We start from the raw sequence: 26,604 nt of genomic DNA, 5'->3' as shown, positions 1-26,604 counted from the left end.
GAAAGTGGAGAACGACATACAGGAAGTGAGCCAAAGGTCAGACTTAAACCCCGGGCCTAACCCTTTGGCCGGTAAAACCACTCTTGGCTGATGAATCTTTTAACCAATCAAAGTCAAACAGTTTATTTCAGACCCTGGGTACAAGGCGACGTGAGAAGATGACGTTTGGTCTGTTCTCCTTCTGACTCGTGAAACGTGTGCACGTTTGTTCTTTTTCTGTGATTTCATCACATCCTCGACTCTGCAAACACTCAAACCTTTTTCTTTCTTCTTTGGTTTCGCAGGTCACGGTGACAGCAACAGCAGAAACATTCCTACTCTGGTCAAAGACATCAGTAATGTGGGCGAGGTGTCGTGTGGGAGCTCTCATACCATCGCTCTGTCAAAGGACGGACGCACTGTGTGGTCGTTCGGAGGCGGGGACAACGGTGTGGAGATTTATCAGTACAATATATAAATTAAAAACATATTTACACTTCATTTACAGAATCAGGAAACTCTTGTTTTTGGTTGTGTGTGTGAGAATGTGTGTCACCATGGTTACATATTACCAAAATGTGACACGCCGTGTTTAACCTTGTTACGTCTCGCAGGGAAACTGGGTCATGGTGATACTAATCGAGTCTACAAGCCAAAGGTAGTGGAGGCCCTGCAGGGCATGTTCATCAGGAAAGTGTGTGCAGGAAGCCAATCATCTCTCGCCTTAACCTCGACAGGACAGGTAGGACGTCAAGTCGTGCTTGTTTCCCCTGAGAACTTTTGTCTGTTTTTAAAAAGAGAAGCTGCTGTTTACGCAGGACGCTGATTGTGAGCGATGTGAAGGTCAGGGCGGGTTATCTAAGACGTGTTTTCTCGGGGATGGATCAAAAATAAAGCGTGCTGTTGTTGCTTTGTGTGTCTTGTTTTTTAGGTGTTTGCTTGGGGCTGCGGTGCTTGTCTGGGGTGTGGCTCCTCTGAAGCCACGGCGCTCAGACCCAAACTCATCGAGGAACTCGCGACGACCCGGGTGGTGGACATCTCCATAGGGGACAGTCACTGCCTGGCCTTATCGCACGGTACATGTCCCACCCCGCCCCCCCCCCCCCCCAGCCCTGTGTTTTCTCTGTAGATGGTTTACGTCAGTCTCAGTGTGATGGTTACTCCAGCAGTGAACAGAACATGAAGCATGATGAAATAACAAGTTCAAAGACCAAGCTAATATTGACAGTGTCGTTCCGGTATTTTTAGTCACTCGTGTTTAAATTTTTTGGAGTCTAAAGTCGCTTTCACGAGTGTCGGAGGACTCGATACGATTCAGGGGTGAAGTTGCATCATAACGTTCGGTTTGCTTTTCTCAAAGCCCGTCAGATGTTGTGTACCGTAGCCTCCCGCCACTAATAATAATAATACATTTTATTTAAAGGTGCCTTACAAAACTCTCAAGGTCACCTTACAAAGCAGAGATAAAAACAACAAAGTAACAACACAATGCTAAAATGAACACTTGTGCTAGTCACCAGTAGTGAACTATGACCCTGAGGTAAACAACAGGACAGTGGAAGAATGGCGTCCTGAAGCGCGGCGCAGTTTGTCCGTATTTAGAGCTTTAAAATAGAGATAAAGTTATACGTCTGCTGTGACAGGTTAAGCTGTAGTATCGACCGGAGTGATGCGTAACCACATTTAGCACAGACGTGTGCACGTTAACCTGCAAGGAGAACAGAAGGCTCGTGTTGTTAGCAATGCTAACGTTAGCCACGCTCGGCAAACCTATCTGACATCGTCCACAGACACTCTGATCAGCCGTGTTTTCTTACCTACCTTCTTTTAACGGACGGAGCAACATCACGCTTTGACCTCTTCATTTGACCACGTCTGTCCACGAGACATTTTTCCACCTTTTTACGTTAGCTTGTATTCTGAAGTTACTGGAGGCCTGAAGAGGTCAGCCTAGGGCTCAAATCCAACCTGTGGCTCCTTTACCACATGTCATTCCCCACTCTCTCTCTCTCTCTCTCTCTGTCTCTCTCTCTCTGTCTCTCTCTCTCTCTCTCTCTCTCTCTCTCTGTCTCTCTCTCTGTCTCTGTCTCTCTCTGTCTCTCTCTGTCTCTGTCTCTCTCTCTCTCTCTCTCTCTCTCTGTCTCTCTCTGTCTCTCTCTCTCTCTCTCTCTCTCTGTCTCTCTCTCTCTCTCTGTCTCTCTCTCTCTCTGTCTCTCTCTCTCTGTCTCTCTGTCTCTCTCTCTGTCTCTGTCTCTGTCTCTGTCTCTCTCTCTCTCTGTCTCTCTCTCTCTCTCTCTCTGTCTCTCTCTCTCTCTGTGTCTCTGTCTCTCTCTGTCTCTCTCTGTCTCTGTCTCTCTCTGTCTCTCTCTGTCTCTGTCTCTCTCTCTCTCTGTCTCTCTCTGTCTCTCTCTCTCTCTCTGTCTCTCTCTCTCTCTGTCTCTCTCTCTCTCTCTGTCTCTCTCTCTCTCTGTCTCTCTCTCTCTGTCTCTCTGTCTCTCTCTCTGTCTCTGTCTCTGTCTCTCTCTCTCTCTGTCTCTCTCTCTCTCTCTCTCTGTCTCTCTCTCTCTCTGTGTCTCTGTCTCTCTCTCTCTCTCTGTCTCTCTGTCTCTCTCTCTCTGTCTCTCTCTCTGTCTCTCTCTCTGTCTCTCTGTCTCTCTCTCTCTGTCTCTCTCTCTGTCTCTCTCTCTGTCTCTCTCTGTCTCTCTCTGTCTCTCTCTCTCTCTCTCTCTCTCTCTGTCTCTCTCTCTCTCTGTCTCTCTCTCTCTGTCTCTCTCTCTGTCTCTCTCTCTCTCTCTGTCTCTCTCTGTCTCTCTCTCTCTGTCTCTCTCTCTCTCTGTCTCTCTCTCTCTCTCTCTCTCTGTCTTTCTCTGTCTCTCTCTCTCTCGCCCATCTTCTAGTTCTATCCACTGTCTCTAAATAAAAGCATAATGAGCCCAAAAATAGATCTTCAAACCTGCAGACTTTACAGCCTGTTTATCTGCTGCAGGCTGAAGAATTATGACATTAAAATATATATACATATTATATATATATATATATATATATAAACTTTCTTCCTCTTTCAAGACAATGAAGTCTACGCATGGGGCAACAACTCCATGGGGCAGTGCGGCCAGGGGAACTCCACCGGGCCGATCACGAAGCCCAAGAAGGTCGTGGGCCTGGACGGAGTGGCTATTCAGCAGATCTCAGCGGGCACGTCTCACAGCCTGGCGTGGACGGCTCTGCCCAGAGACAGGTCAGTTAAAATCAGAGTACACACACACACACACACACACACAGAGACTGAAGGCTGCAGAGAAAGCACAGACTGTAACCTGGGTGTATGGGACAAGTTTTTTGTTATTGAGACCACACTAACCGAGACATACCAGAGACCAGAGCCAAGATGTCATCAAAATAAAAACACAGAACTGTTTTCTTGATCGTAGTGACTCCGAGATGTGGCCGATTTATTTTGAGATGCAGCGTTCACAGATAATAAAGACTCCATTCTTCAGGGCTGGCAGGGAGTAGAATACATTTTTGGGGACTTCCACTGACTTTGAGGAGTAAAGTTCAGTCTGCTCGTATGACGGAGACGACTGTAAACAACACTGTGCTGTGTTGCTGTGTGTCTGGATGCAGCTCGTCACAGTTAGGAGAAATATTTCTGGTGATTTCACAAGGTTTATCTTCACTTGGGTTTAAAGCCCAGCTTGTTACGACCTGAGAGCTCCCTATGATCAACAGAAAACCACCACAGGCGGAGGTTAGAAGCTAACCAGCAGCTAAATCATAACAAATGTTCCCTGTCAGCTGGAGGTCTGCAGATATTTCCTGCCATCATTTCTTTCATGATCGGAAGGGGAAGAACAGATTAAACAGGCAGGCCTGCTGTTGCCATGGTGATTTAAGACGCTGTCCGTCACTTTTTGTGCAGGAACAATCAGGAAGTAAAAGTCGTTGAAGTTGGTGAATCATCTCGTGGCTCTGCTCTCACTGTGGGAGTGTTTGTGTAACTGACTGATACATGCCTGAAAATCACCCGATTGGTCCGGAGCAAACGATCGGGCGGTGATTAGAAGTCGTGCCTCAGTGTATACTGCACCACTAACGGAGAGCTGAAATTAAGCCCAGCTCTAAAATCCGTCGCATCGGGTCGAAATCGGACAGAAATCGTTTTGACAAAAAAAAAAAATAATAATAATAATTTTTACATATGCATTTCTAAAACAATCTAGATAATTCCAGGAGTACTGTTCCTGCAATACCTGAGAAATCCTCGAGCACGCTCTGATGTCTCCTCTCTTCTTCTCTCCAGGCAAGTGGTGGCTTGGCACAGGCCGTACTGCGTGGACCTTGAAGAGAGCACCTTCTCTCACCTGCGCTCCTTCCTCGAGCGTTACTGTGACGGCATCAACAGTGAAGTTCCTCCTCTCCCGTTCCCCTCGTCCAGGTGAGAACCTGCGGCCTCCAAACCACCGTCACTTCCTGTTACAGCTTCGTGCACACCTTTACTTCTCCCTACCTTAACATTTAGCTGATAAACACATTTAGCTCCTGCGTGTTCTGAATCATTCTTTCTCTTCTGTTTCTGCAGGGAGCATCATAACTTCCTCAAGCTGTGCCTTCGGCTTCTGTCCAATCACCTGGCTCTGGCCCTGGCAGGGGGCGTCGCCACCAGTATCTTAGGCCGTCAGGCCAGGCCTCTGAGGAACCTTCTGTTCAGACTGATGGACTCGTCCGTGCCAGACGAGATCCAGGAGGTAAGCGACAGGAGAATAATTAATGAGGGGAAGCTGTCAGCAGAGAAGGAACATGTTGCATCCTCCTCCTACATGCTTCTTATTTCTTAAAAGTGTCGTAAACAAAAGGATTTAAGGTATTTGTACGTCCATTTTCCAAAGAGGTCATTAACTTGTCTTATCACCTGTTTGTGTGTGTGTGTGATCAGGCGGTGATCGAGACTCTGTCCGTGGGGGCGACGATGCTGCTGCCTCCACTCAGAGAGAGGATGGAGCTCCTCCACTCTCTGCTGCCTCAGGGCCCCGACCGATGGGAGAGTCTCTCCAAAGGACAGGTGATACGTCCTACCTGATACCTTCAACATATCTGTGTCTATAAATTATATACAGATAGAGCTGAGCTGTCTGTGGCCTGTAACAAGCTGCCTGAAATGAGCATGCAGCGGCTTGTAAAGATCGATATCACCGGATCATATGTCGAACAGTTTGATTTAAGAGGATGTTTCCTTTTTAGTTTTCAGGGTGACATGAAAACTTCAGAGATGGAGCTGAATATTAAAGAGTTTTATAAACATGAGTTTTAGTAGAGTTAACATTTTATATCCTATTAATCATAAGCTGGTCCGCTTAGCTGTTCCTAGCTAAGTTGTAACCTGGAATAAAGTCATTAGAATGATTTTATTTCTGCCTGAAAGGAATGAAGAATATTTATCAAAGGCTGAAAAAGAGACAAAGTCCTAAATTTGACTTTTATTAGAAAGTCCAAAACAATGAACGCTTTGGGTTCTATTCCCAGGGTTATGCATGCTACGATACGTTATGATACAATACATTACAGTACATTACGATATACTACCGTACCTTAGTTACGTTACGATAGAATACGATACATTCCAGTATGTTACGTTAGGATATGATACATAACCTAACTTCCAGATTTATTTAAGATTTAAGATTGTATTAAGTAACTATATATTACAGTACGTTACAATATATTACCGTACGTTGCGTTACGATATATTACAGTACGTTATGTTACGATATATTACAGTACGTTACGATGCATCTGAGCTCTGAATGAAATAACCGTCAGGTGACCCTGCGCTGTCCTCGGTTTGAACCCACAGCACCGACACAATTGTTGTTTGTAAGGATTACCTTCAGGATCCATTAATCCTCTGATTTATTTCTCCATTATTGGATTAAAAGTTAAACAACAATCCCAGAGGCCATAGTCATGCTTCTGTTTGTTTTTGTGCTTCCAGCTGTTTAAAGGGATACTTCACCCGTTGAAACATGAATCTGACATTGGGTCATATATGTAGTAGAAATGTGAAATACATTTTGAAGTTGGTGCCTTCTTGGCTGAGAAAAGGCAGAAAGTGTATTTTTGGTTCATGTGGCAAGACACCAACTCCCGGAATGCACAGCACCGCAAACCACTCCCACTCCCACTGACGCTAGGGTCCCGGTCCTCTATTTACAGACATTTACTACAACACATCAACATCCTCAACTGATTCCAAGATTTCTTCCAGAAGGAATTGGCATCTTGTAAATTCCTGTCAGAAAACAGACTCTGTGTCTGTGTCCATAGACAAACAGTGAGGCTCCTTTTGCAGACAAGAAATACAAAGATTTCCCATCTCAGGGGAAAATGAGGGCGGGATGCATGACCATTCAGAAATACTACCAGGTTTCTAATGATACAAAGATTAATGCAAATGGCTGAAGTTTCCCTTTAAGACGTGACGAGTCTCCTCATAGAGGAAAAAGGAAACAGAAACATTTCACTTTTTGAGGCTGGAACCAACAAATGTTTGAAAAGAGTTGGTTTTCTTTGACCTGATTTTAGATTCATCTACGGTGGTTAGGAGGTTTCAAGACAAATTTCATATCCAAAACAGCATTAATGGAAAAGAGAAAGGCGGACGCCACATCGTGAGTGCACCAGAGTTCATGATTTACATCAAGATTATAATCAACAACAACACAAGTACCACAAGACAAATGCAAACACTACAACATGATGATATCAAATGCCACAACATTTCGCAAGAAACAACAAAACCAATAAAAACATCTCAGCCCGAACGCCATGACCACAACACAAACGCCACAAGATAACGCAAAGACACAACAAGAATGCCAGAAGCTACAACCCTGACGCAAAGAAACTACACAAATGCAAAAGACACAACATCAATAAAACGCCACAACACAAACAAAAGAGAGGTGCAACGAGACAAATGGAAACAGCACGATAAGAATGCAAACGCCACGATAAGAAGGCAGACAACCCTGATGGAGAAACCACAACACAATTACAACATCACAACACCAACTCGTTCTCTTGTTGTGGAGGCCACACAGAGGCCGTTGACAGTTTAACTTTAATTTGTTTGTTTGTTTTTCTCAGCGGATGCAGCTGGACATCATCCTGACCAGCCTGCAGGACCACACCCACGTGGCCTCGCTCCTCGGGTACAGCTTGCCAGCTGACGGCCCCGAGGTTCTTACATCTGGTCCTGGTTTTACAGCGCCAACTGACCCGACATACGGCGCCACGACGGGCCACCCCGACACCCACCTGGCTGAGATCCTGATGAAGACGCTGCTCAGGAACCTGGGTTTCTACACGGTGAGTGCTTGATGGATCAATGTTTGCAGGATCATTATGATCCATTTACTGACAAAGACGGACGTTAACGAGGAAAGAGGTCATCAGTGGAGTCGCCGCATGGAGCGCCGTCTCTGCCCGGCTTCTCTTTAAGAGCTGCAGGCGGAGCATGACTCACTTTTAATCCTTTGTTATCATCAACTGCTGCCTCTTTCCTGGAACAGCAGCAGTTTGATGCTGTGCTCGCTCTCTGAAGGCTGCTTTCTATCGATTGTAACACACACACACACACACACACACACACACACACACACACACACAGAAACACACAGACACACACTCACTCACTCACTCATTCACACACAGACAGACACACACAGCGACAAACACACACACACGGACGCACACACACAGTGACGCACACACACACAGTGACACGCACGCACACACACACACACACAGGTACACATACACACACACAGTGACACACACACACGCACACACACACAGGTACACATACACACACACACAGGTACACAAACACACACACAGACATACACGTACACACACTGACACACACACACAGTGACACACACACACACACACATTTGTTGTTTTAAGTGTGTGTGATTATGCAGAAAGACGATTAGACTGCAGAGCTGCCGCTGAGTCACTGCGTCTCTCTGTTGTTCTCCTCTTGCTCTTTCTCCTTTTTTAATGTTTCATCTCTGCGTTCAACAAACGTGTTGTATACAAGACCACACTAACTGAGACCAAGACATGCCCGAGACCAGAGAGCTCCGAGACTGAGACAAGACCAAAACCAAGGCAGGGTGGTGGTCTTGACCGGTCTTGATTTAAAATCTGTAGTCCGCCCAGTCTGAGACCGAGACAAGACAGAGTAAAAATGCTTTCGATTCAGAGACGAGACGGAAACCTCTCCAGACCTTTCAAGTACTACAATACTGGCGTGCAGACAGTCTATGGTCGTGCAGCGATCACAGGGAATAAAAGTCACCACCCCCTCCCACTCGCTCCAGGTGAATTCTCCTGATTATATCCTGCTGCGTTCTCACATCAGCTCACTCTGACTTTCTGCAGAATAAATACGAGGAGGCTGGAGGAGAAACTCCGGGTGAAGAGAGAAACATTCCGTTTTTTAGGAGTTTTTCAGGAGTTTTGTGCACGCGGGAAAGTCCTGTTTCAGATCTGACCTCTCGCTCTTTAGAGAAAAAGATTTAAAAAGCATACAAGCAGGAAAACAAGTGATTCCTCAGTCTGAACAAAACCGATGCGTTTGAGCGGTTCAGTCTAAAGTCTAAATACCGACTGAGGCTGTTTTTAAATCCTCGATTTATTTAATAACCCTCCTGTAATTTTCACAACAAGCTTCAAGTTGACAGCTGAGAGTGAATCATCGTGTTCTTCAAAAACACACCTCACCTGAATTCTTCTCCCCCAGGCTACAACACAGATATTAAACCTGTTTCATGTGCATGAACCTCCACACTGTGACCCTGCAGCTGTTGTTCCCGTCTGATTGCTTGTGTTTGTGTGTTTCTGTGCGTTCTTTAGGATCAGGCGTTCGGGGAGCTGGAGAAGAACAGCGATAAGCTGCAGCAGGGCATGTCCTCGTCTGACAGCAGCCAACCGGCTCACCTCCACCAGCTCCTGTGCTCCCTGCAGAAACAGCTGTTAGCATACTGCCACATCAACTCGGTGACTGAGGTACGGACGCTCCGCTCCTCTCTACATCACTGATGTGTTAACGGGGAAACGGCAGGACACAGTCTTCAGCTCTTCCATTCGAGTCACATGATGAACATGCCGTTCATAACAACATGATGTTTGTTTATGCACCGAGCAGATCTAAGATTAGAGCGCTGCATGATGTTTGATTTGATGAAGTGATTATCGTGTTGTTGCACAGCCGACTTCAGAGCTCACATGGTCGAGTTTATGAGGTTTGAAATAACATCCGATGCTGTAAACAATCTGTAGCTGGTGCACGAAGCAGAGGAGTGTTTGAACGAGTGAATGCTCCGATTTCATTATGCATGCATATTTAAGTTATAGTATTATATTATATATTGAAGGCGTTTCCTAAAGTAATAGAGAGGTCTCTCTCTCTCTCTCTCTCTGAGATTCAATCTTTCACTCAACAAAAACAACAACTTTAAGACTCACTCTGAAGGCTGCATTTGCCCTGAAGAATCATTTAGCTGTCACTTCTTCCTGTTTCATGGCTGCAGGCTGAAGAGATCTACTGGGCCTGTTAGTCGATTTGACCCAAAGCGGGGCCAAAGTTTAGGATCAAGGATTCTCCTTCAAGGCCTGAGAGTTCAACTTGCTGAATATTTTGTGAGAGATTCAACATGTTCTGATCTTTCTGTCTCTCTGCAGAACTCGAGCAGCGTGGCCCTGCTGCACAAACATCTGCAGCTCCTGCTGCCTCACGCCACAGACATCTTCTCCCGCTCATCCACTCTGATCAAAGAGAGCTCATGGAACGGCAGCATACGAGAGAAGCTGCAAGGTGGAGTAAATCACTGAAGCTCTGACGGAACAAGGTCGACATGTTTCAACATAGCTTACCCTCTTATCCTCTGCGTCTTTACTTCTTATTTACACAACAAACACTTTTTTTTTGGAGTTAAATGTGACCAGGAGAACCTTATTGAGATAAGGAATCATATTTACAAGAGAGTCCTGGTCGAGAGGTTACAGACATAAAACACAAATCAACATCTCCTGAGTCACCGAGCAGAAAAGTCGTTATTCAAAGCATCTACAACCTGAAGCATCTTCGTCCAACACCTTCAGTCTACTTTTAAAAAGATTTAAAGGGAGCAGGTTCTTCAGCCACAGGTCGTCCGAGCTTTTCCCTGCTTCCCGACACTCTTTAGAAACAGATAACAACAATAAGTTTAGTGACTGGTTTGCAGAGCGATGACTAAAGCTTCCAGCACTTTCTCACAAGTACAATTACACATTTCAGGCCGATGTGTGTGAGAAGCATGTCTCTTAATAACAGAGTGTCAGGGATTAATAGAGTATGTACACTACAACAATACAATGCAGGTCAGCCGACCTGACGAGTCAGGGCGCTAAGATTCTTTCTGAACCTCAACGCACCGTGATGTACTGCATCCAAAGATGATGCATGCATGTTTAAAACATCACCATACTTGATCAGGGGACAAGTCGGTCTTTCTGCAGCAAAATGAAAACAAGGTGTAACTGTAGGTTCTTTAAAAGTAGCTGAATATGAAGCTTGAGAGACGGCGAGTCATCAATTAAGAATCCAAAGTGTTTTTAAGATGATTCAGACTCGATCACATCACCCCGTATTAACGTTTTGCTTCATACTACAAACTCAGAAACCATTTCATACGGCAGGAAACAAAAGAGAAGCTAATGATTATTAACCTACAGAAGTTAGTTTGACATCAGATCTGAATCTCCCCTTAAAGTGTCTCCTCTCTTCTCCTCTCCAGATGTGATCTACGTGTCGGCCGCAGGCAGCATGCTGTGTCAGATCATCAACTCGCTGCTGCTGCTTCCTGTGTCGGTGGCGAGGCCTCTGCTGAGTCACCTGCTGGACCTGCTGCCTCCTCTGGACCGCCTCAACCGCCTGCTGCCTGCTGCCGCCCCGCTGGAGGACCAGGAGCTGCAGTGGCCTCTGCACGGTGAGAAATAAAAACAGACCTTTACGAGCTTCAGATACTGTAAGCCAATCACAGAGTTTTGTTTTTAACCGCTCTGACTTTCTAACTCTTCAGGTACGTCAGACTTCGCCGAGCCGGCCTCGGGCATGTCCCTGCCTCCGCCGGCTCTGTCCTGGGTGTGGCTTGTGGATCTGGAGAGGACGGTCGCTCTGCTGGTCGGCCGTTGCCTCGGCGGCATGTTGCAGGGAGCGCCGACCTCTCTTGAGGAACAGGACACAGCTTACTGGCTTAAGACGCCCCTCTTCAGCAACGGACTGGAGATGGAAATCCCACAGCTGGGTAAGGACACACACCTGTAGACTTCAGAAGAAAAACCAATATGGAGGACGATCGGCGTCGTCAGCTGGCTGTCGGTGCACTTTCCTTCTTCTCTGACTCTACTCGTCTTTCTCTCTCGTTGTGTAACTATCCTTCAGACACCTGCATCAGCTCGTTACTGGAGGCCGCTCTTTCCGGGAACGAGGAGCAGAAGCCGTTTGATTGCACGCTGCGTCCTGACCTCAGCATGTTGGTGGATCTGGCTCTGGGTTCCACTAAAGAACCCGCCAACAGTCTGTGGATCAACATGCAGGACTACGCCATCAGCAAAGGTGGGCCACATGTCTCAGTTTATAATAAATTCTGTTGTTTCTGGATTACAGTTTGCTGACTGTGCCGTGCGTTGTGTTGCAGACTGGGACAACGCGTCTCTCAGTAACGAGTCCCTGCTAGACACCGTGTCCAGGTTTGTGTTGGCGGCTTTACTGAAGCACACCGGGCTGCTGGGACAAGGCTGTGGAGAGGGAAGGTAATCTAAACCACTCCCAATAAATCATTCCAACTCTGCTCTGATCAGCTCTTTTCAGGCTGAGCTGTCGAGATCAGTGTTTTCTTCTGCAAGCTCCGCCCTCGCAGCTGTGCGTCTCAGTTTCAGATGCAGAAAGAAATCAGCCAAGAAGCTTCTTGTAGTTTAGTTTATCGATAAACTCCAAGAAAAACGAGGTCCTCATCATTGCCTCTGATAGCTTTGCCTCCAAAGATGCTAATCCGGTTGGATCCCTTTCCCCCCTTGTGATATCAAAACATAATGTTAAAAAACATCGGGGTAATGTGTAATGTTTTTTGACCAACATGTCTTGTCTCACATGCTTTTGTTCCGTCCAGGCTAGACTCATTATACTCCCTGTCCAGCTGCCTCAATGAATCCTCCCTCGACCTCTTACAAATGATTCAAAATGCAGCTGCAAGATTCTTAACGGGGTCCAGCAGATGCTCTCATATTAAACCTGTAAGTTCTGTCAGCATACTTTGGACGTGCGATGACCTACAATCATAAGCAGAGAGAGAGAGGCAGCGTGCAAGCAAGAGCTCATCACTTCAGCAAACTCTCCCTCGTGCTAACACGTCGGCAGAAACAAGACGAGAGTTTGTTTAGGAGTTTGAGGCTGATTGTGAAGAATCAGATATTCTACTGGAAAAAAAAGAAATAGCTTCCTCTCTTTCTTTAGGTGGAGAAATAGTCACCAGCTTTGTAAACAAGCAGGAGCGTTGGCATGACAACAGTGTAGCCTCCACTCATTGTAAAACACAGGAGTCTATAAAATAAAAATGGATTTCAAAGAGTCCTACAGAAGTAATGTTTTCGTCCCTTCAGGTACCAGCCGTCTAAATCCCTCGCTGAAGTTTACCGCAGCGTTTATAAGGTGAGGAACCGCCTGCTGGCCTGTAAGAACATGGATTTCATCCAGACCAGATCCTCGTCGCGTGAGCGGAGGGTGAGTTAATCACATTCACATGTCAGATATAATTCTCAGTAAGAGTACCTCGTACACTCATGGATCCCATGTGGTTTCAGATTTCAGACAATCAGGACTCTCTGGACATGGACCCTCAGGAGCACTCGTTCACACGCACCATCGACGAGGAGGCGGAGCTAGAGGAGCGAGCCAACCGCGAGAGAGAGGAGGGGCATCAGGAGCAAGACGATGAAGAGGAGGACAGGGAGCACGAGGTCATGACGGCAGGAAGTGAGTGCACGTGCCTGGATGTGCTTTCAGAGAGCTTATCGTTAATAACCGTCACGTTGAAATAGATTATTATCAGAAATGAGGGTTTAAAAACACAAATTATTGAATTAGTCATGAACACATGGCCCTGTTATCATCTAGTGGATGATTCAGACCAAAGCAAACGATCTAGAGGTGTAGCCTGAGCTTTGTGAGTGTTTTATTTAGGTGCTGCTTCTCCTCTAACCCAGCATCTTGTGTGCGTGTGTGTGTGTATTTTGTGTGTGTGCATCCTGCACAACAGAAATCTTTCAATGTTTCCTCTCAGCGCGGGAGGTCGCTCGGAGCCGGGACAGAGAGCGAGCCAGCAGCAGCACCGGGCTGGGGTCCGGCTCTGTTTCCAGGAGCGTTGGAGGAGGAGGAGGAGGCGGCGGAGGAGAGGACGACTCCGTTCTGTCTCAGGAGGGGAGGAGGGGCAGTACGGGTCTCACGGAGGGGCAGGACCTGTACACGGCCGCCTGTAACTCTGTGATCCACCGCTGTGCCCTGCTGCTGCTCGGGGTGAGCCCGGTGCTGGGAGAGCTGTGCAAACAGAACCAGGAGGAGGGCCAGACCCAGTCCACCTCAGGAACACAGGAGTGTCTGAGCTTCATGACCAGGTCAGAGGACACAGGGGTACAGTCTGGAGGAAGGGGCGGGGGGTACCGACATATCAGAGCAAAGCATGGAGCAAAGTTGTAGGACATGTCCACCCTGGCAGCTCGTTCAAGGACACGCCCACAAGGAAGCTCGCTCAAATTTCTCTGTAAACAGAGCCGGCCAATCGGAGGAGAGTGGGCACATGGGGAGGGTGGTTAAGGGTTCCTTAAAGAGACAGTAACTTAAATGAAGCGTTTCAGACAGAGGCTGAAATGAGGGATTTTACTGACGCCAGTATCAGATAAAGAAGGAGGTTTTTGAGCTACACATCTTCAACAGGTGTCCCAGACTGACATCAGTCATGGTGGACGTGAGGATATTAGATCTCCTTTAATGCTGTATTCCAATTTTATGCTCTTCTCCACCATTGTTGTTGGCAAAGCTGATATCAGAAGTCCCGCCTCTGCTTGATTCTGATTGGTGGGTGAGGGAGAAGCGTACAAAAAAGAATATGATGATGCTGAGGGCGTTTTCGAGGGCACCATACTTAGTGGACACGGGCCGTGAATCTGATTTATTTGGGTGCTCTGCCCCCTCTATAGGACGGTGGATAGAATAGGAGACGGAGGAGACAGAGAGAGGGGGGGGAGGTTGAATATTCTTCTTCCTGCTTTACAATGTGCGCTCGTTCTTTGGTGTAGAACAGGCTTCTTGTTTTTTGTCCGTTACTATAAAACATTGCTGGCTTTAAAACCAACACCAGTGTTTCCCCTAGGTTTACGGCGTTGTGGGGGGTGGAGTGATCGTCTGAGTGATCGTCTGAGTGATCGCTCAGGTGACATATAATGGTAGGGGAAACACTGAACACCATAAACCTTTCAATTTTCTAAACGAGTGTGTAAATGATTTATGGAGCCACGCCTGCCCTCAGTTAACCAAGAGGATGGTGTGTCCTCTCTGTTCTTTAAATCAGACGGTTCAGTTGAGTTCACATCGTCAGCTGGAAACCTTTAACCCACTTTAATCTTGTTCCAACGAGTTTCCTCTGAACTTTTACCTGCATCATGTCCATGTTCCAGATTCCTCCTGATAGCTTCTGGTTTCTGCTCTACAGGGCTGGGCGTGTGTAAATCTTTAAACACATCACTCCTGCCCTCCTTTAAACGTTCACACATCATTCATAGAGCCCCGGGATGTACTGGAGAGATTTAGTGGAATGATGCGAGTAGATCTGTCTTTGTGTTCGACTTCACAGCCACACAGAGTTCTGGTAGCAGAGCGTGTTGCCTGCAAGGTTTACCGTAACATTCAAAGTATGAGACGCATTTCAAATATTCAACTTATATCTAAAAAGGTGGCACAGTGGTTAGTGCGCGCGCCCCGTGGAAGGAGGCTGTAGTCTTCCAAGCGGGCGGCCCAGGTTCGAATCCAACCTGTGGTTCCTTTCCCGCATGTCATTCCCCGCTCTCTCTGTCCCTGATTTACGACTCTATCCACTGTCCTGTCTCTCCATCAAAGGCACAAAAATAAATCTTTAAAAAATTAAATAAAATACTGATTCTCCCTTGTGCTTTTATACTGAGCCAGGGACAGTAGACCAATTAAACGGCCTAATCGAGCTGTAGCCATAGCGCCACTTAAACGTGCATGTAAACGTACTGAAGAGAGTCTCAAGGACGAAACTGTAAGAGCCATTGTTCTGCGTTTTTCTCGTCTTATTAACTGGGATTCAGGCGATGTTTCTTATGGTCTCGCCACACAACAGGATTTCTGATCCCAAATGTTGAACGTGTTTGATATGAACGATCTCAAATCGACGCACCGAGCAGATCGGGGAAGGTTAAATCACTCACACCTCACACTTCAGGAACATCTGGCAACATCATCTTTAGAAGCATCAGATAATGGGGCCTGTGCTGACTTGAAGGGGGGAGTCGCCCCCCCCGACATCAGCCCGATTGTCTTATAGTGCGTCCCTCGCTTTCCACACATATTCATACCTTGAAGATTTAGATCCTCGCTGCACAAGACGATGCAGAAAGTCCTCCCTACATAGAGGGAATTACAGGAGTACAATATAAAGCTGACCACTTTGTGTGTTTGTGTTTGTAGGAGTGAGAGTCTGAGCGCGGAGAGCCGCTCCGTTCAGAGCAGCCCGAGCTACAGACTGATGAAGTCCAGGAGCGAGTCTGACCTGTCCCAGCCCGAGTCAGACGAGGAGGGATACACTCTGGTAGCTCACACTCCTCCCTGTCACCACATACACATGCTCTTTATTCTACCACATCTGTATCTACGATCTGCATCATGAGAAAGTTTAGACCGGATTTGAGAAAGCTAAACTGCGCCTGTGTTTTCTTTTCAGAGCGGAAGGAGGAACGTCGACCTGGACTTGGCCTTCTCTCACAAAAAGAGAGGTAAATATCCGACCTGTCCGTCTCGATGTGAGGAGAAAAAAAGATGACTCTGGGTGTTAGTCGTCATCAGTCACGTGTTACTCTTGTCTCTCTGTCTTTCGATCCCTGTGCCGATAGTTTATTTGCTTCTCTTGGGCCAGTTGAGCCCCAAACGCAAGAGGAGCTCCAAGCAAGTAAACGATGGCATGTTTCCTCCTCTTTGTTAGCTCACTCCTCCATGAACCTGCATTCATATGTCATGATAAGAGCCTCATTTTAAGCTTCACTTAAAGCAACAGTCTGTAACTCCTCCTCCTTCAAACAGTCGTTTCAAAGTCGATCTAATAGAACAATAATCGCTCATGTCCACAGAGCGCCCCGCTCGCCTGTTTTCAGCACTATGTAACTTTGTCAGCAGGCCGAGGTCGTCTGGTGAGAAATGTGTACGTCTTTACGGCGCTAGTTCATACAGCGGCCTTCAGCTACAAAGCAGCCAGTTAGCCCGTCTCTGTAAGAGAGAGATAGGGAGGGAGAGAGAGAGAACATCCCTGCAGATATTATTCAGAACAGATTGAGACATCGTTGTCTCATGTTTAGCAGTTTTACCGGCTGCAGGAAGTCGTCTATCTGAAGTTATGTGGTTTGTAGACGCTAGCACAGTCAGATTTTTGCAGAATCCTGTGTGAGAGAGAGAGTGAGCGAGCAAGAAACTGGACACAAGAAAATCTTTGTCGTGCACGTTCGGGAGAGATAACAGCGCTGTCTCAGGACAGTGCAGTTGCACTCAGAATTCCTCGGTGGGCGCCAAAGTGCACCAAACTGAATTCCTCCATAATGTTGCTTTAAACAATGTGGACATATATGTCGCAGACTTCCTCTGAATGTGGCCCGAGTGATCTGATTTCTTCTTCTTCTGTGTGTTCACACTTTGTCCTCGGAGCTCGTCCACATGCGATCCGATCGCTCAGGTGACGTGTTAACACCAGGTGTGATCAGAGCTTTTGTCTTCAGGGCCCTTTAGTTGTTTCATAGAAGCAGAGATTTGGTTTCCATTTCACCTCTCAGCTGCAGCATTTCCTCCTCAGTGGACATCAGAGACCCAGTGCTCCCATTATAGATGACTCCATTCCGGCTCATGAAGGCTTTTGCTGCATGAAGAATCAGCATTCAATGAGCTCTCCTGCAGTATTAATGCATCACACTGCAAACCTCCTAAGTGCTTCAAATCGACATCCATCAAAAGTGATCCTGTGCATGTATGCGTCTGAAAGGCTCTCTCTCTCTCTCTCTCTCTCTCTTCCTGTCTGCAGGTTTCCTCCACAGCTCTCCAGACTCCCTGGCTGAGTCCTGGTTCAGGGCCAAGCTGAGCCGGCAGCGCAGCTACAGCTCGGCCCACTCCTACGAGGAGTCGGACCTGGACCTGAGCCGCTCGCTGGGCATCCACGCTCTCATCGACAACATGGTCAGCTTCATCAGCGGGGACGTGGGACTCGCTCCGGCCTTCAAGGAGCCAGAGGAGAGTATGTCCACCAGCCCGCAGGCCACCATCCTGGCCATGGAGCAGCAGCAGAGACGGGCCGAGGTGAGGGAGATCGTCGGCTCTCTAAAGTTCAAAGTGAAGCAAACAGTCCAAACAATGAATTAAACTCGCAGTTTAACGTATCCAACAAATCACGTCAGTAATCAATAATCACGTCAATAATTTTCCTCGAGGACAGCTAAAAATCCAGACAGGATGATGCTCAAGCTTTCTATCAGCTTCCCTGGGATGTATTGGCGGCAATTAAGTTGAGAAAAAAACGAAATTATTTTTGGTTTCAAATAATTCTGGATAATTCTGCAGCTCCTTATCGAGAGGTGGAACTCTCCTCGCTCTGGTCTTGAGAGCACAGAGGGGAGGGGGTGGGTGCAGACGGAGCGCTGAGGGAATCATGCTAGTTTTCAAAAAAATCACAACCTTGCCTTTAAGGTAAGCTGCTGCTCTTCATGAGCACAGAGTCTGATGAACACACATTTTCTTCACATGATAACTTAACCCTGTTTGCAAGGTGAAACTCTAAAACTTAAGACGGTTCAACGATGTAAAAGAAGACGAATCGACAGTTTTCTGGTTTTCAAGGAGTGAAAGAACCACTAAATCATCTTCACTGCTCGATCACTCTGCCAGACATTTTGCTGTAGAAAAATAAACGCCTCAGCCGCACTGTGCAAAGTGTCTGTTAGTGCTTTCACATGTGCAGAGAACTCCTGAAACTCTCCTGATATCTGCAGACTGAGTGTCATGTGTGAACACAAACAGCTGAATGTTTCTCTCTTCACCCGGAGTTTCTCCTCCAGCCTCCTCGTATTTATTCTGCAGAAAGTCAGAGTGAGCTGATGTGAGAACGCAGCAGGATATAATCAGGAGAATTCACCTGGAGCGAGTGGGAGGGGGGTGGTGACATCTTCTTGTGAGCGTGTTCAGATAACCGCTGACACTCTGGGCGATAATGTGCTTTTTTTTATTCTCCAGCTGCGGTTGGAGGCGCTCCATCAGATCGTGGTGTTGATCTCTGGCATGGAGGAGAAGGGCAGCCAGCCCGGGAGCGCCGATCGATCCAGCGGTGCCTTCCAGTCGTCCTCGCTGCTCACCTCCGTCAGGCTGCAGTTCCTCGCCGGTTGTTTTGGCCTCGGCACGGTGGGCACGGGGGCGCTGAAGAGAGAGAGCGTGCAGCTGCATCACTACCAGGTACGAAGCTTCCAACCTGCTCAAGTACGACAGACGGACTGCAGCAGGAAGGACAACCATCAAGTTCTGGTCGTTTTGTTTTCGTTAACCTCGACGGTTTGTACTTTTCTTTCAGGATGGCGTGAAAGCGGCGAAACGGAGCATCCAGATGGAAATCCAGACCGCCGTCCACAAGATCTACCAGCAGCTGTCTGTGACTCTGGAGAGGGCGCTGCAGGCCAACAAGCACCACATAGGTAAGAAAGAGTCGTGCTGTCGACCTGCAGAGGTCGTATGGCGGCAGCTCGTCTGATTTGACCTCTCTCTCTCTGGCTCTGCCTCCCCTCTAGAAGCTCAGCAGCGCCTCCTGCTGGTGACGGTGTTCGCTCTGAGTGTCAGGTACCAGCCCGTGGACGTGTCCCTGGCCATATCCAGCGGGCTGCTCAACGTCCTGTCGCAGCTCTGCGGCACGGAGACGATGTTGGGACAGCCGCTCCAGCTGCTGCAGAAGCCCGGAGTGTCTCAGCTCAGCACCGCCCTCAAAGTGGCGTCCACCCGCCTGCTGCAGATACTCGCCATCAGCACAGGGTGAGAGCTGCAGGAGGTGTTTAACGTGGATCTATAAACACAAAGAGCAGGTGATTTCATCTCCCGTGTGTTTGCTCTGATTTTCAGCACGTATGCAGACAAGCTGAGTCCGAAGGTGGTGCAGTCGCTGCTCGACCTGCTCTGCAGTCAGCTGAAGAACCTGCTGTCTCAGGCGGGCGTCAGTCTGCTCGCTGCAGGAAAAGACCCCGAAGACAACAAACAGGAGGACGCCGCGGACTCTGAGAAGAAAGACTTCAGAGGTGATCAAAGAGTTTTGTTGCCAAAGATCGTAAAGTTTCTCCTCCGGTGTTTGAGACGTGCAGTTTTTTATATTTGGAGATAATAACCCATTAAAGGCAGAGTAGGTCATTTCCTCCAGCACAGCTTGCAAGCTACAAAGAATGGGGGCAGATTTTGAATAGAGTGTGATGGTGTCGGCTGCACTCGCTGCAATCGCGGCGCTTGCGTCAGCATTTTATACTGGTTAATTGGTCGCACCGGTTTAAAGGACGCAGACGACTTTCTAGATGAAAAAACTGGTATTTAAAGTTTTTTCATCGTCTTATGCACCAGATTTTACTGTAATATTGAAAATATGGTGCTTTGATCAGGCCGTCGCACCTTAGCACATCTCGGGTTGTTAGGAATGTTGGCGTTTGGTTCACGACGGGATGAGCAGCGATTCAGGGTTTTGAAAGCTCAAAAGTTTACGTTGCTGCACCACCACAGACACACACTTTGGCATAACCTTTCTGATCGAATTGGACGCAGATATGTTCAAAATGATAAGAACTGTCCTTCATATGGATGTATTCAGGCCAGAAAATGTACCAGACATGAAAAACTCGGGTCAGATAGGAGTTTGTACAGCGGAGATGAAAAAAAAAGAAGGACTTCCTGTTTAATGCAGACTCTCTTAAATTTTAGGGAGAGCCACGACCACGCCCTCTGAGGTATGATCACAAGCTGAAGGATTTCTTCATCATTACGGCCTCTTCTAGGAGTAAGACCTAATGAGCTGAATTGGAGGAACCCACTAAGAGGATTTAATCCTAGAAGGACCCTAGATCGGTCCTTTAACTGAAAGCAGCCGTTTTTTATTCCCTTTAGCCGTGGTGAAATCTGATGCTTCATCATATTTATTTGTTGTTTTTCAGCTCTGATCCGTAAGCAGCACACCGCCGAGCTTCACCTCGGAGACTTCCTCGTCTTCCTCAGGAGAGTCGTGTCCTCTAAGGCCATCCAGTCCAAGATGGCGTCCCCGAAATGGACCGAAGTGCTGCTCAACATCGCCGCACAGAAATGCTGCTCGGGTAAAAAAAGCTCATTAAATCTGATTAATAATTAATCTGGTAACAAAACGATGACGCTCTTGTTTGTGTTTGGTGGTAGGGGTCCCTCTAGTGGGGAACCTGAGAACTCGTCTCCTGGCTCTCCACGTTCTGGAGGCCGTCCTGCCCGCCTGTGAGGCCAACATGGAGGACGACCAGGTGACACAGGTGGTCGAGCGGCTCTTCGCCCTGCTCTCTGACTGCATGTGGGAGGCTCCCATCGCTCAGGCCAAACACTCCATCCAGATTAAAGAAAAGGTTCAGGAGCTCAAACTCCAGGTGGGGAACACGCCGTCCAGTGTGTCCGTGGGTCATTATGTTTCTGAGTGACTGACGGTTTGTTTGTTTGGTCCACAGGGAGAGGCAGAGGAGGAGGACGAGAACCTCCCCATACAGGAAGTGTCGTTTGACCCGGAGAAGGCTCAGTGCTGCGTGGTGGAGAACGGACAGGGTCTGACTCATGGCAGTGGGGGGAAAGGTTACGGCCTGGCCTCCACGGGGATCTCCTCTGGATGCTACCAGTGGAAGGTCAGTTGTTTTATTAGAGAGAGAGAGAGAGAGAGCAATTTAAAACAGATTACTTCATGATTTTATTTGAATTTCTTTACTGTCTTAAGCAAAAGAGTCATATAACTTCCTGTGTGGATACAACCCTGCTTTTATTTTGAAATTAAAAAAGGAACTTCCTGTAGATCAGAGATATCGACGTTAATTTAACCACAGAAAAAAGGAGCTTGTTAGAGGTCGCAAAGTGAATAAAAGAAGGAGGAAGGCCTACTGAGCGTCTGACATCGTCTAACCTTTGACTGTTTATTTTTTTTCTAGTTCTACATTGTGAAGGAGAATCGAGGGAACGAGGGAACGTGTGTCGGCGTTTCTCGATGGCCCGTGCACGACTTCAACCACCGCACCACGTCTGACATGTGGTTATACCGAGCGTACAGCGGGAACCTTTATCACAACGGGGAGCAGACGCTGACACTCAGCAGCTTCACTCAGGGAGATTTCATCACCTGCGTCCTCGACATGGAGGCCAGAACCATCTCCTTCGGCAAGAATGGAGAGGTGAGAGACGAACTGATTCACCTGTTTCACACCGGACGCCGAGGCAGCGATAAATACTTCATTATTATGATGGCTACACACGTGACGATTTCTAAATCTGAATTGATTTTAAAGACGTGGGAGACCACAGACATGAGGGAAGATTTTAACTTTACAATCCTCTGAATGCACACACTAGACGATTCAGCCAGACCACGAGACCACACACCTGCTGTTTGTAATAACGATTCCACAGACACAAGATCTCACAGAAACCCGCGAGATAAAACGTGACTTGAGGATAAACAAAAATGTACAACATCAGCTGGCTGTCCTGCAGCTAAAATCCTAAAATTAAAAAACAATACAGATGAAATCCTGGCTGACAAAACGTTTAGGCGTGGCTTTATACAATTTGCAGCAATCAGTTTGTGATGCTTCCTGGTCTGCTCTCTCATTGGCTGATGCAGGTACTCAGTCAGAGGAAGACCAACCTGGAATCATAAATATGAAATGTGTTTGATGTTCATGCATCCAGATTGAGGAGGCTCTAACAGGAGCAGTAAAATAATCGTATTGACACCACACACTGGAGGATTATTTGGACAAATAATTGGTTGAGACAAGCCTGTTATCAGGCCACGCCCCCCCCCCCCAGATCTTTTGGGGGAGGGTGAAAATCTGGCCTAAAATCATCTAGTGTGTAGCCAGCTTTACCCAGAGTAAAAGAGTGGGGTTTTATTAATGCAACAGTTCACATATTCTCCTCCTCTTCATCCAGTTTAAATAAGTCTCAGAGCTCCTCAAAACATGTGTGTGAAGTTTCTTGTTCTAAATCCACTCTGATCCTGTATTTGATCATGTCTATAAACCCCTCTATTTCAGCCCTGCTCAGAACAGGCTGTTTCTGTGTGTGTACCTTTAAATATGTAAATGAGCTGTGTCTGACCACGCCCCCCTCTCTGGAAGGGCTTGGGTGTCTCGGGCTTTCTCGCTCCATGTCCTATTGTTTATGGTGAGAAGGCAGACTCAGAGGGCAGAACAAACACCTAGCTGTGGGAGTGTCACCCACCTGGGGGAGGGGTTACTGCCCTTTGTGATGTCATGAAGGGAAAATCTCCAAACGGCCTGTTTGGGCACACCTTTTCTGAAAAGTGGTGCAGGCTAAAGACGGAGAGGATGGACTTTTCTCATCATAGGGTGGTTTGTCCTAACTGCATAAAAAAGAGAGAAAGTTCTGCATCCAAACAGTGAACTTCAAACATCAGTCTTGCAGCTGAAGGCATCAAATAAACAGCAAAGAAAGAACTAAAAAATAACGTCACGAGTGTCAGTATCTCCTGTGTCCATTCCTAACCGATATCTTGTGATGTTTCCCAACAGGAGCCAAAATTAGCGTTCGAGGATGTAGATGCTACAGAGCTGTATCCCTGTGTGATGTTCTACAGCAGCAACCCAGGAGAGAAGGTGAGAACGGACACACGCTCACCGGTCTGAACAGCACTCTCTATCTTTCTGTCTCTCTCTCTAGCTCTCTCTCTCTCTCTATCTCTCTGTCTCTCTCTCTAGCTCTCTCTCTCTCTCTCTCTCTCTCTCTCTCTCTCTCTCTCTCTCTAGCTCTCTCTCTCTCTCTCTCTCTCTCTCCACAACTCCACCAGTCTCGCCTCCTTTCGGTTTTCTGCTCTAAAGTTTTAGATTTTGTTTTTCACAGTTAGTGACCCTCCCCTCCCCTTACTGTGACTGAAACCCTGTGAGTTGCCGACACATCGTCTTTAGATGTGAGAGGGTGTCGGACGTTACTCTTTAAAAACTCTTTAAAGGCGGAGTCAGTAGAAGTGTTTGTAAACAAAAAATTCAAATGTGGCCCCTCCTCCTGGGCTCATCGCCCCCAGAAGCCCCGCCCCCTGCAGCACGTAGTGTGTACGTTTACGGCACAATCACTGAATTGTATCCACTCCTAAACTCACCTGTTGCGCTGTGATTGGCTGGAGGAAACACACCAGCTCCGCCCAGAAACGTCCAAGTCAACCATTGATTGGTAACCATGTTTAACATAACGTGTTGATCTTTCCAGGTGAAGATCTGCGACATGCAGATGAGAGGAACGCCTCGAGACCTCCTCCCAGGTGACCCCGTCTGCAGCCCGATGGCCACCGTCCTGGCCGAGGCCACCACGCAGCTGATCCGGATCTTACACCGCACAGACCACTGGACCCATCGCATCAACAAGACCATGATCGAGCGGCTCCACAAGATCAAGCCCTGCTTCAGAGAGTCAGCCAGTGCAGCGGGCGGCGGCGGTGGTCAGAGGCTGAAGAAGAGCCGCTCAGTGCAGAGCCGCGAGGAGCACGACGCCCAGAGAGAGAGCCAGGACACGCCCACTAGGACGGAGGAGGAGCGCGGACGCCACGGACGGCAGCACGGTCTTGGGGAGCTGTCGGAGCACCACCTGAGGACGCTCTGCACGGAGGTGTGGCCGGTCCTGAGCATCATCGGCGGGGCGGATGCAGGTCTGCGCGTCGGCGGACGATGTGTGCACAAACAGACCGGGAGGCACGCCACTCTGCTGGGCGTGGTGAAGGAAGGAAGCACGTCCGCCAAGGTGCAGTGGGACGAAGCCGAGATCACCATCAGGTACTGTTTGAAACGTTTACTCCTTTTGCACCTTTTGTCACCTGTTCTCTGTGTGTCGCTTTTTTTATCCTGTGAGCCCGTTAGGACCCGAGTCATGGCGAACAGAGCAGGAGCTTTGTCTTTGATGAACTCTCTTTATTTTAGTGTTTATGGTCATAATGTGTCCTACTTTAACTAACTCCTACTTCATGCCATCAACCACAAAAAGATGTCAGTGTAAACATCTTCTGCTCTTCAGAATCAGAATCAGATTTATTGGCCAGGTATGCTTACACACACAAGGAATTTAACTTCGGTGAACTGTGCTCTCATATGTACAGGTACAACATTAAATATCAACAATAAACATAAGAAAAGACTAATGTTAACATGACTAAATATGAAACAGTGCAGTGGTGAATAGTGCAAAAGATGCTGAAGTAACATGATAATAATTAAAATGCAGATGTGACAGATGGGTCAATTAAGATGTCAATTACAGTATTTACATAAATAAGTGTGCGTAGAGTGATCATTTAAATTAAATAATATATATATAAATATATGTATATTCACAGTGACGGTTGGTTTAGAGTCATTTCACCGCGACAGGTCTGACACTGACTGTTTAGCGTTCATCAGAGTGACAGCGTCTTGCTCTTCATCTTACTTTTGCACATCACAAACACAGCACGATGTAAAAACAAAGACAGTAATCAGGAGGAGAGACTCGTGTTTGTAGTAATCTCTGAGATTGCTTTGCATGAATCTCTGTTCTATGTCCTGTTGTGTTGGAGGCAGATGTATCTTAAAGGAGAAATGAAGCTCAGTGTTTGTTCACGTCCCTCTCACACTCTGCACGAGCCTCCTGCTTTGACTCACTTTCCATCCTTCATCGTCCCTCCCTTCTTGTTTCCACACCTCTGTTTTTGACTCCGTTGCTCTTATTGCACGCCTCCATGACTCACTGAGCGGCATGTTTTCACTTCCACACATTCCATCGTTCGTGTGGCATGCTGTGCTCTTTCTCTCCTGCCCTGTCCCTCACTTTGTGTTTCCTTCCCTTGTCTCCTTTCACTCTCCACTCCCTTCGATTAAAGCTTCCCAACTTTCTGGTCGCCTAGTGACACTCCGCTCTACAACCTGGAGCCCTGCGAGCCGCTGCCCTTTGACGTGGCGCGTTTCCGTGGCCTCACCGCCTCGCTGCTGTTGGACCTCACCTACCTCACCAGCATCCACGAGGATACCGCCGCCAAGCTCAGCGCACGCCGCCACGAGAAGAAGCATCGCAACGCGGCGTCCACCGGGCACGAGCCGACCGCTAACGAAGACAAAGCAGAGAACGAGGGGCACAACCGCAGTGACCAAAAGGACACCGAAGCGTCTTCTGGAGCGAGCCCCATCACCTCCGACCTCCGGGTGTCCCACAGTCTGGAGGAGGTGAAAGCACACGTGGCCCCCAACTCAAAGTCAGAGAGCGAGATCTCCTCCGTGGTCAGCGGAGGGAACGAGGCTCTTTTCGCCGCAGCCCCAAACACCCCGACCGAAGGGAACAGGAAGAAAGGTCACGACCACGCCGGCTCTCGCAGTCACGAGCACTCTCCATCGTCCGTCGCCACGCAGTCAGAGATCCACGCTGTGCAGCTGTCCTACCTTTACCTGGGCGCCATGAAGACCCTGAGCGCCCTGCTGAGCTGCAGCAAGTACGCGGAGCTGCTGCTCATTCCCAAGGTACGGCAGGTTTTCTCAAACATATCAGATATTGTGCAGTATGCTACGTTATGAAATGTGTATACAGGAGGCTGAAACACATCCTCACATTCATTCCTGTCTCTCCACTCTTCTTACATCCAGGTGTTACCTGACGCTGCTCCCAGTGGGCACAACGCCGATCTCAACACCAGCTCCGGTGGGAGCACGTCGGCCACCTCGCCTGTGTGTCAGGAGGAGGTGGAGATGAGGGCGGCTCTGCAGTTCCTCATGCGACACATGGTGAAGCGGGCGGTGATGCGTTCCCCGATCAAGCGGGCCCTGGGTCTGGCTGACCTGGAGAGGGCGCAGGCCATGATCTACAAGCTCGTGGTGAGCGGTCTGCTGGAGGAGCCGAGTGGAGGAAAAACCAAACCAGGTGAGAATATCCAATTAAGTGATGTTAAATCAGAGCTTGGAGGGTTGGACTGAACGACAGTGACCAGGGCAGAGCACTTTTTCTTAAAGGTGTAAAGGGACTCTGCAGATCAAATGGAG

The 26,604-nt window shown here is 47.9% G+C and overlaps 1 protein-coding gene across 5 annotated transcripts in view; it reads left to right on the top strand.

Annotated features, from left to right (window-relative positions):
* The window catches only part of herc1 (HECT and RLD domain containing E3 ubiquitin protein ligase family member 1), a 65,754-nt gene that overhangs the window by 11,871 nt on the left and 27,279 nt on the right, over positions 1-26,604 (top strand). For 3 of the 5 annotated variants that reach the window (XM_061038762.1, XM_061039016.1, XM_061038674.1), the window contains exons 7-38: positions 285-428; positions 594-721; positions 911-1,055; positions 3,046-3,217; positions 4,283-4,417; positions 4,562-4,727; positions 4,916-5,041; positions 7,126-7,347; positions 8,902-9,054; positions 9,730-9,862; positions 10,824-11,015; positions 11,109-11,333; positions 11,471-11,644; positions 11,727-11,841; positions 12,688-12,808; positions 12,889-13,060; positions 13,344-13,698; positions 15,791-15,911; positions 16,044-16,095; positions 17,385-17,656; positions 18,587-18,802; positions 18,918-19,038; positions 19,132-19,369; positions 19,457-19,629; positions 20,527-20,682; positions 20,762-20,979; positions 21,058-21,228; positions 21,526-21,765; positions 23,128-23,211; positions 23,819-24,378; positions 25,458-26,088; positions 26,212-26,485. In XM_061038762.1, coding sequence (XP_060894745.1) covers positions 285-428; positions 594-721; positions 911-1,055; positions 3,046-3,217; positions 4,283-4,417; positions 4,562-4,727; positions 4,916-5,041; positions 7,126-7,347; positions 8,902-9,054; positions 9,730-9,862; positions 10,824-11,015; positions 11,109-11,333; positions 11,471-11,644; positions 11,727-11,841; positions 12,688-12,808; positions 12,889-13,060; positions 13,344-13,698; positions 15,791-15,911; positions 16,044-16,095; positions 17,385-17,656; positions 18,587-18,802; positions 18,918-19,038; positions 19,132-19,369; positions 19,457-19,629; positions 20,527-20,682; positions 20,762-20,979; positions 21,058-21,228; positions 21,526-21,765; positions 23,128-23,211; positions 23,819-24,378; positions 25,458-26,088; positions 26,212-26,485 — 6,405 coding nt within the window. The remainder of the gene's footprint in view (positions 1-284; positions 429-593; positions 722-910; positions 1,056-3,045; positions 3,218-4,282; positions 4,418-4,561; positions 4,728-4,915; positions 5,042-7,125; positions 7,348-8,901; positions 9,055-9,729; positions 9,863-10,823; positions 11,016-11,108; positions 11,334-11,470; positions 11,645-11,726; positions 11,842-12,687; positions 12,809-12,888; positions 13,061-13,343; positions 13,699-15,790; positions 15,912-16,043; positions 16,096-17,384; positions 17,657-18,586; positions 18,803-18,917; positions 19,039-19,131; positions 19,370-19,456; positions 19,630-20,526; positions 20,683-20,761; positions 20,980-21,057; positions 21,229-21,525; positions 21,766-23,127; positions 23,212-23,818; positions 24,379-25,457; positions 26,089-26,211; positions 26,486-26,604) is intronic. The other 2 variants (XM_061038931.1, XM_061038848.1) reach the window with 2 other exon arrangements.

Source organism: Labrus mixtus, chromosome 1 (assembly GCF_963584025.1).
Source record: "Labrus mixtus chromosome 1, fLabMix1.1, whole genome shotgun sequence".
Taxonomy (NCBI): domain Eukaryota; kingdom Metazoa; phylum Chordata; class Actinopteri; order Labriformes; family Labridae; genus Labrus; species Labrus mixtus.
This window is presented reverse-complemented; position numbering and strand designations above follow the sequence as displayed.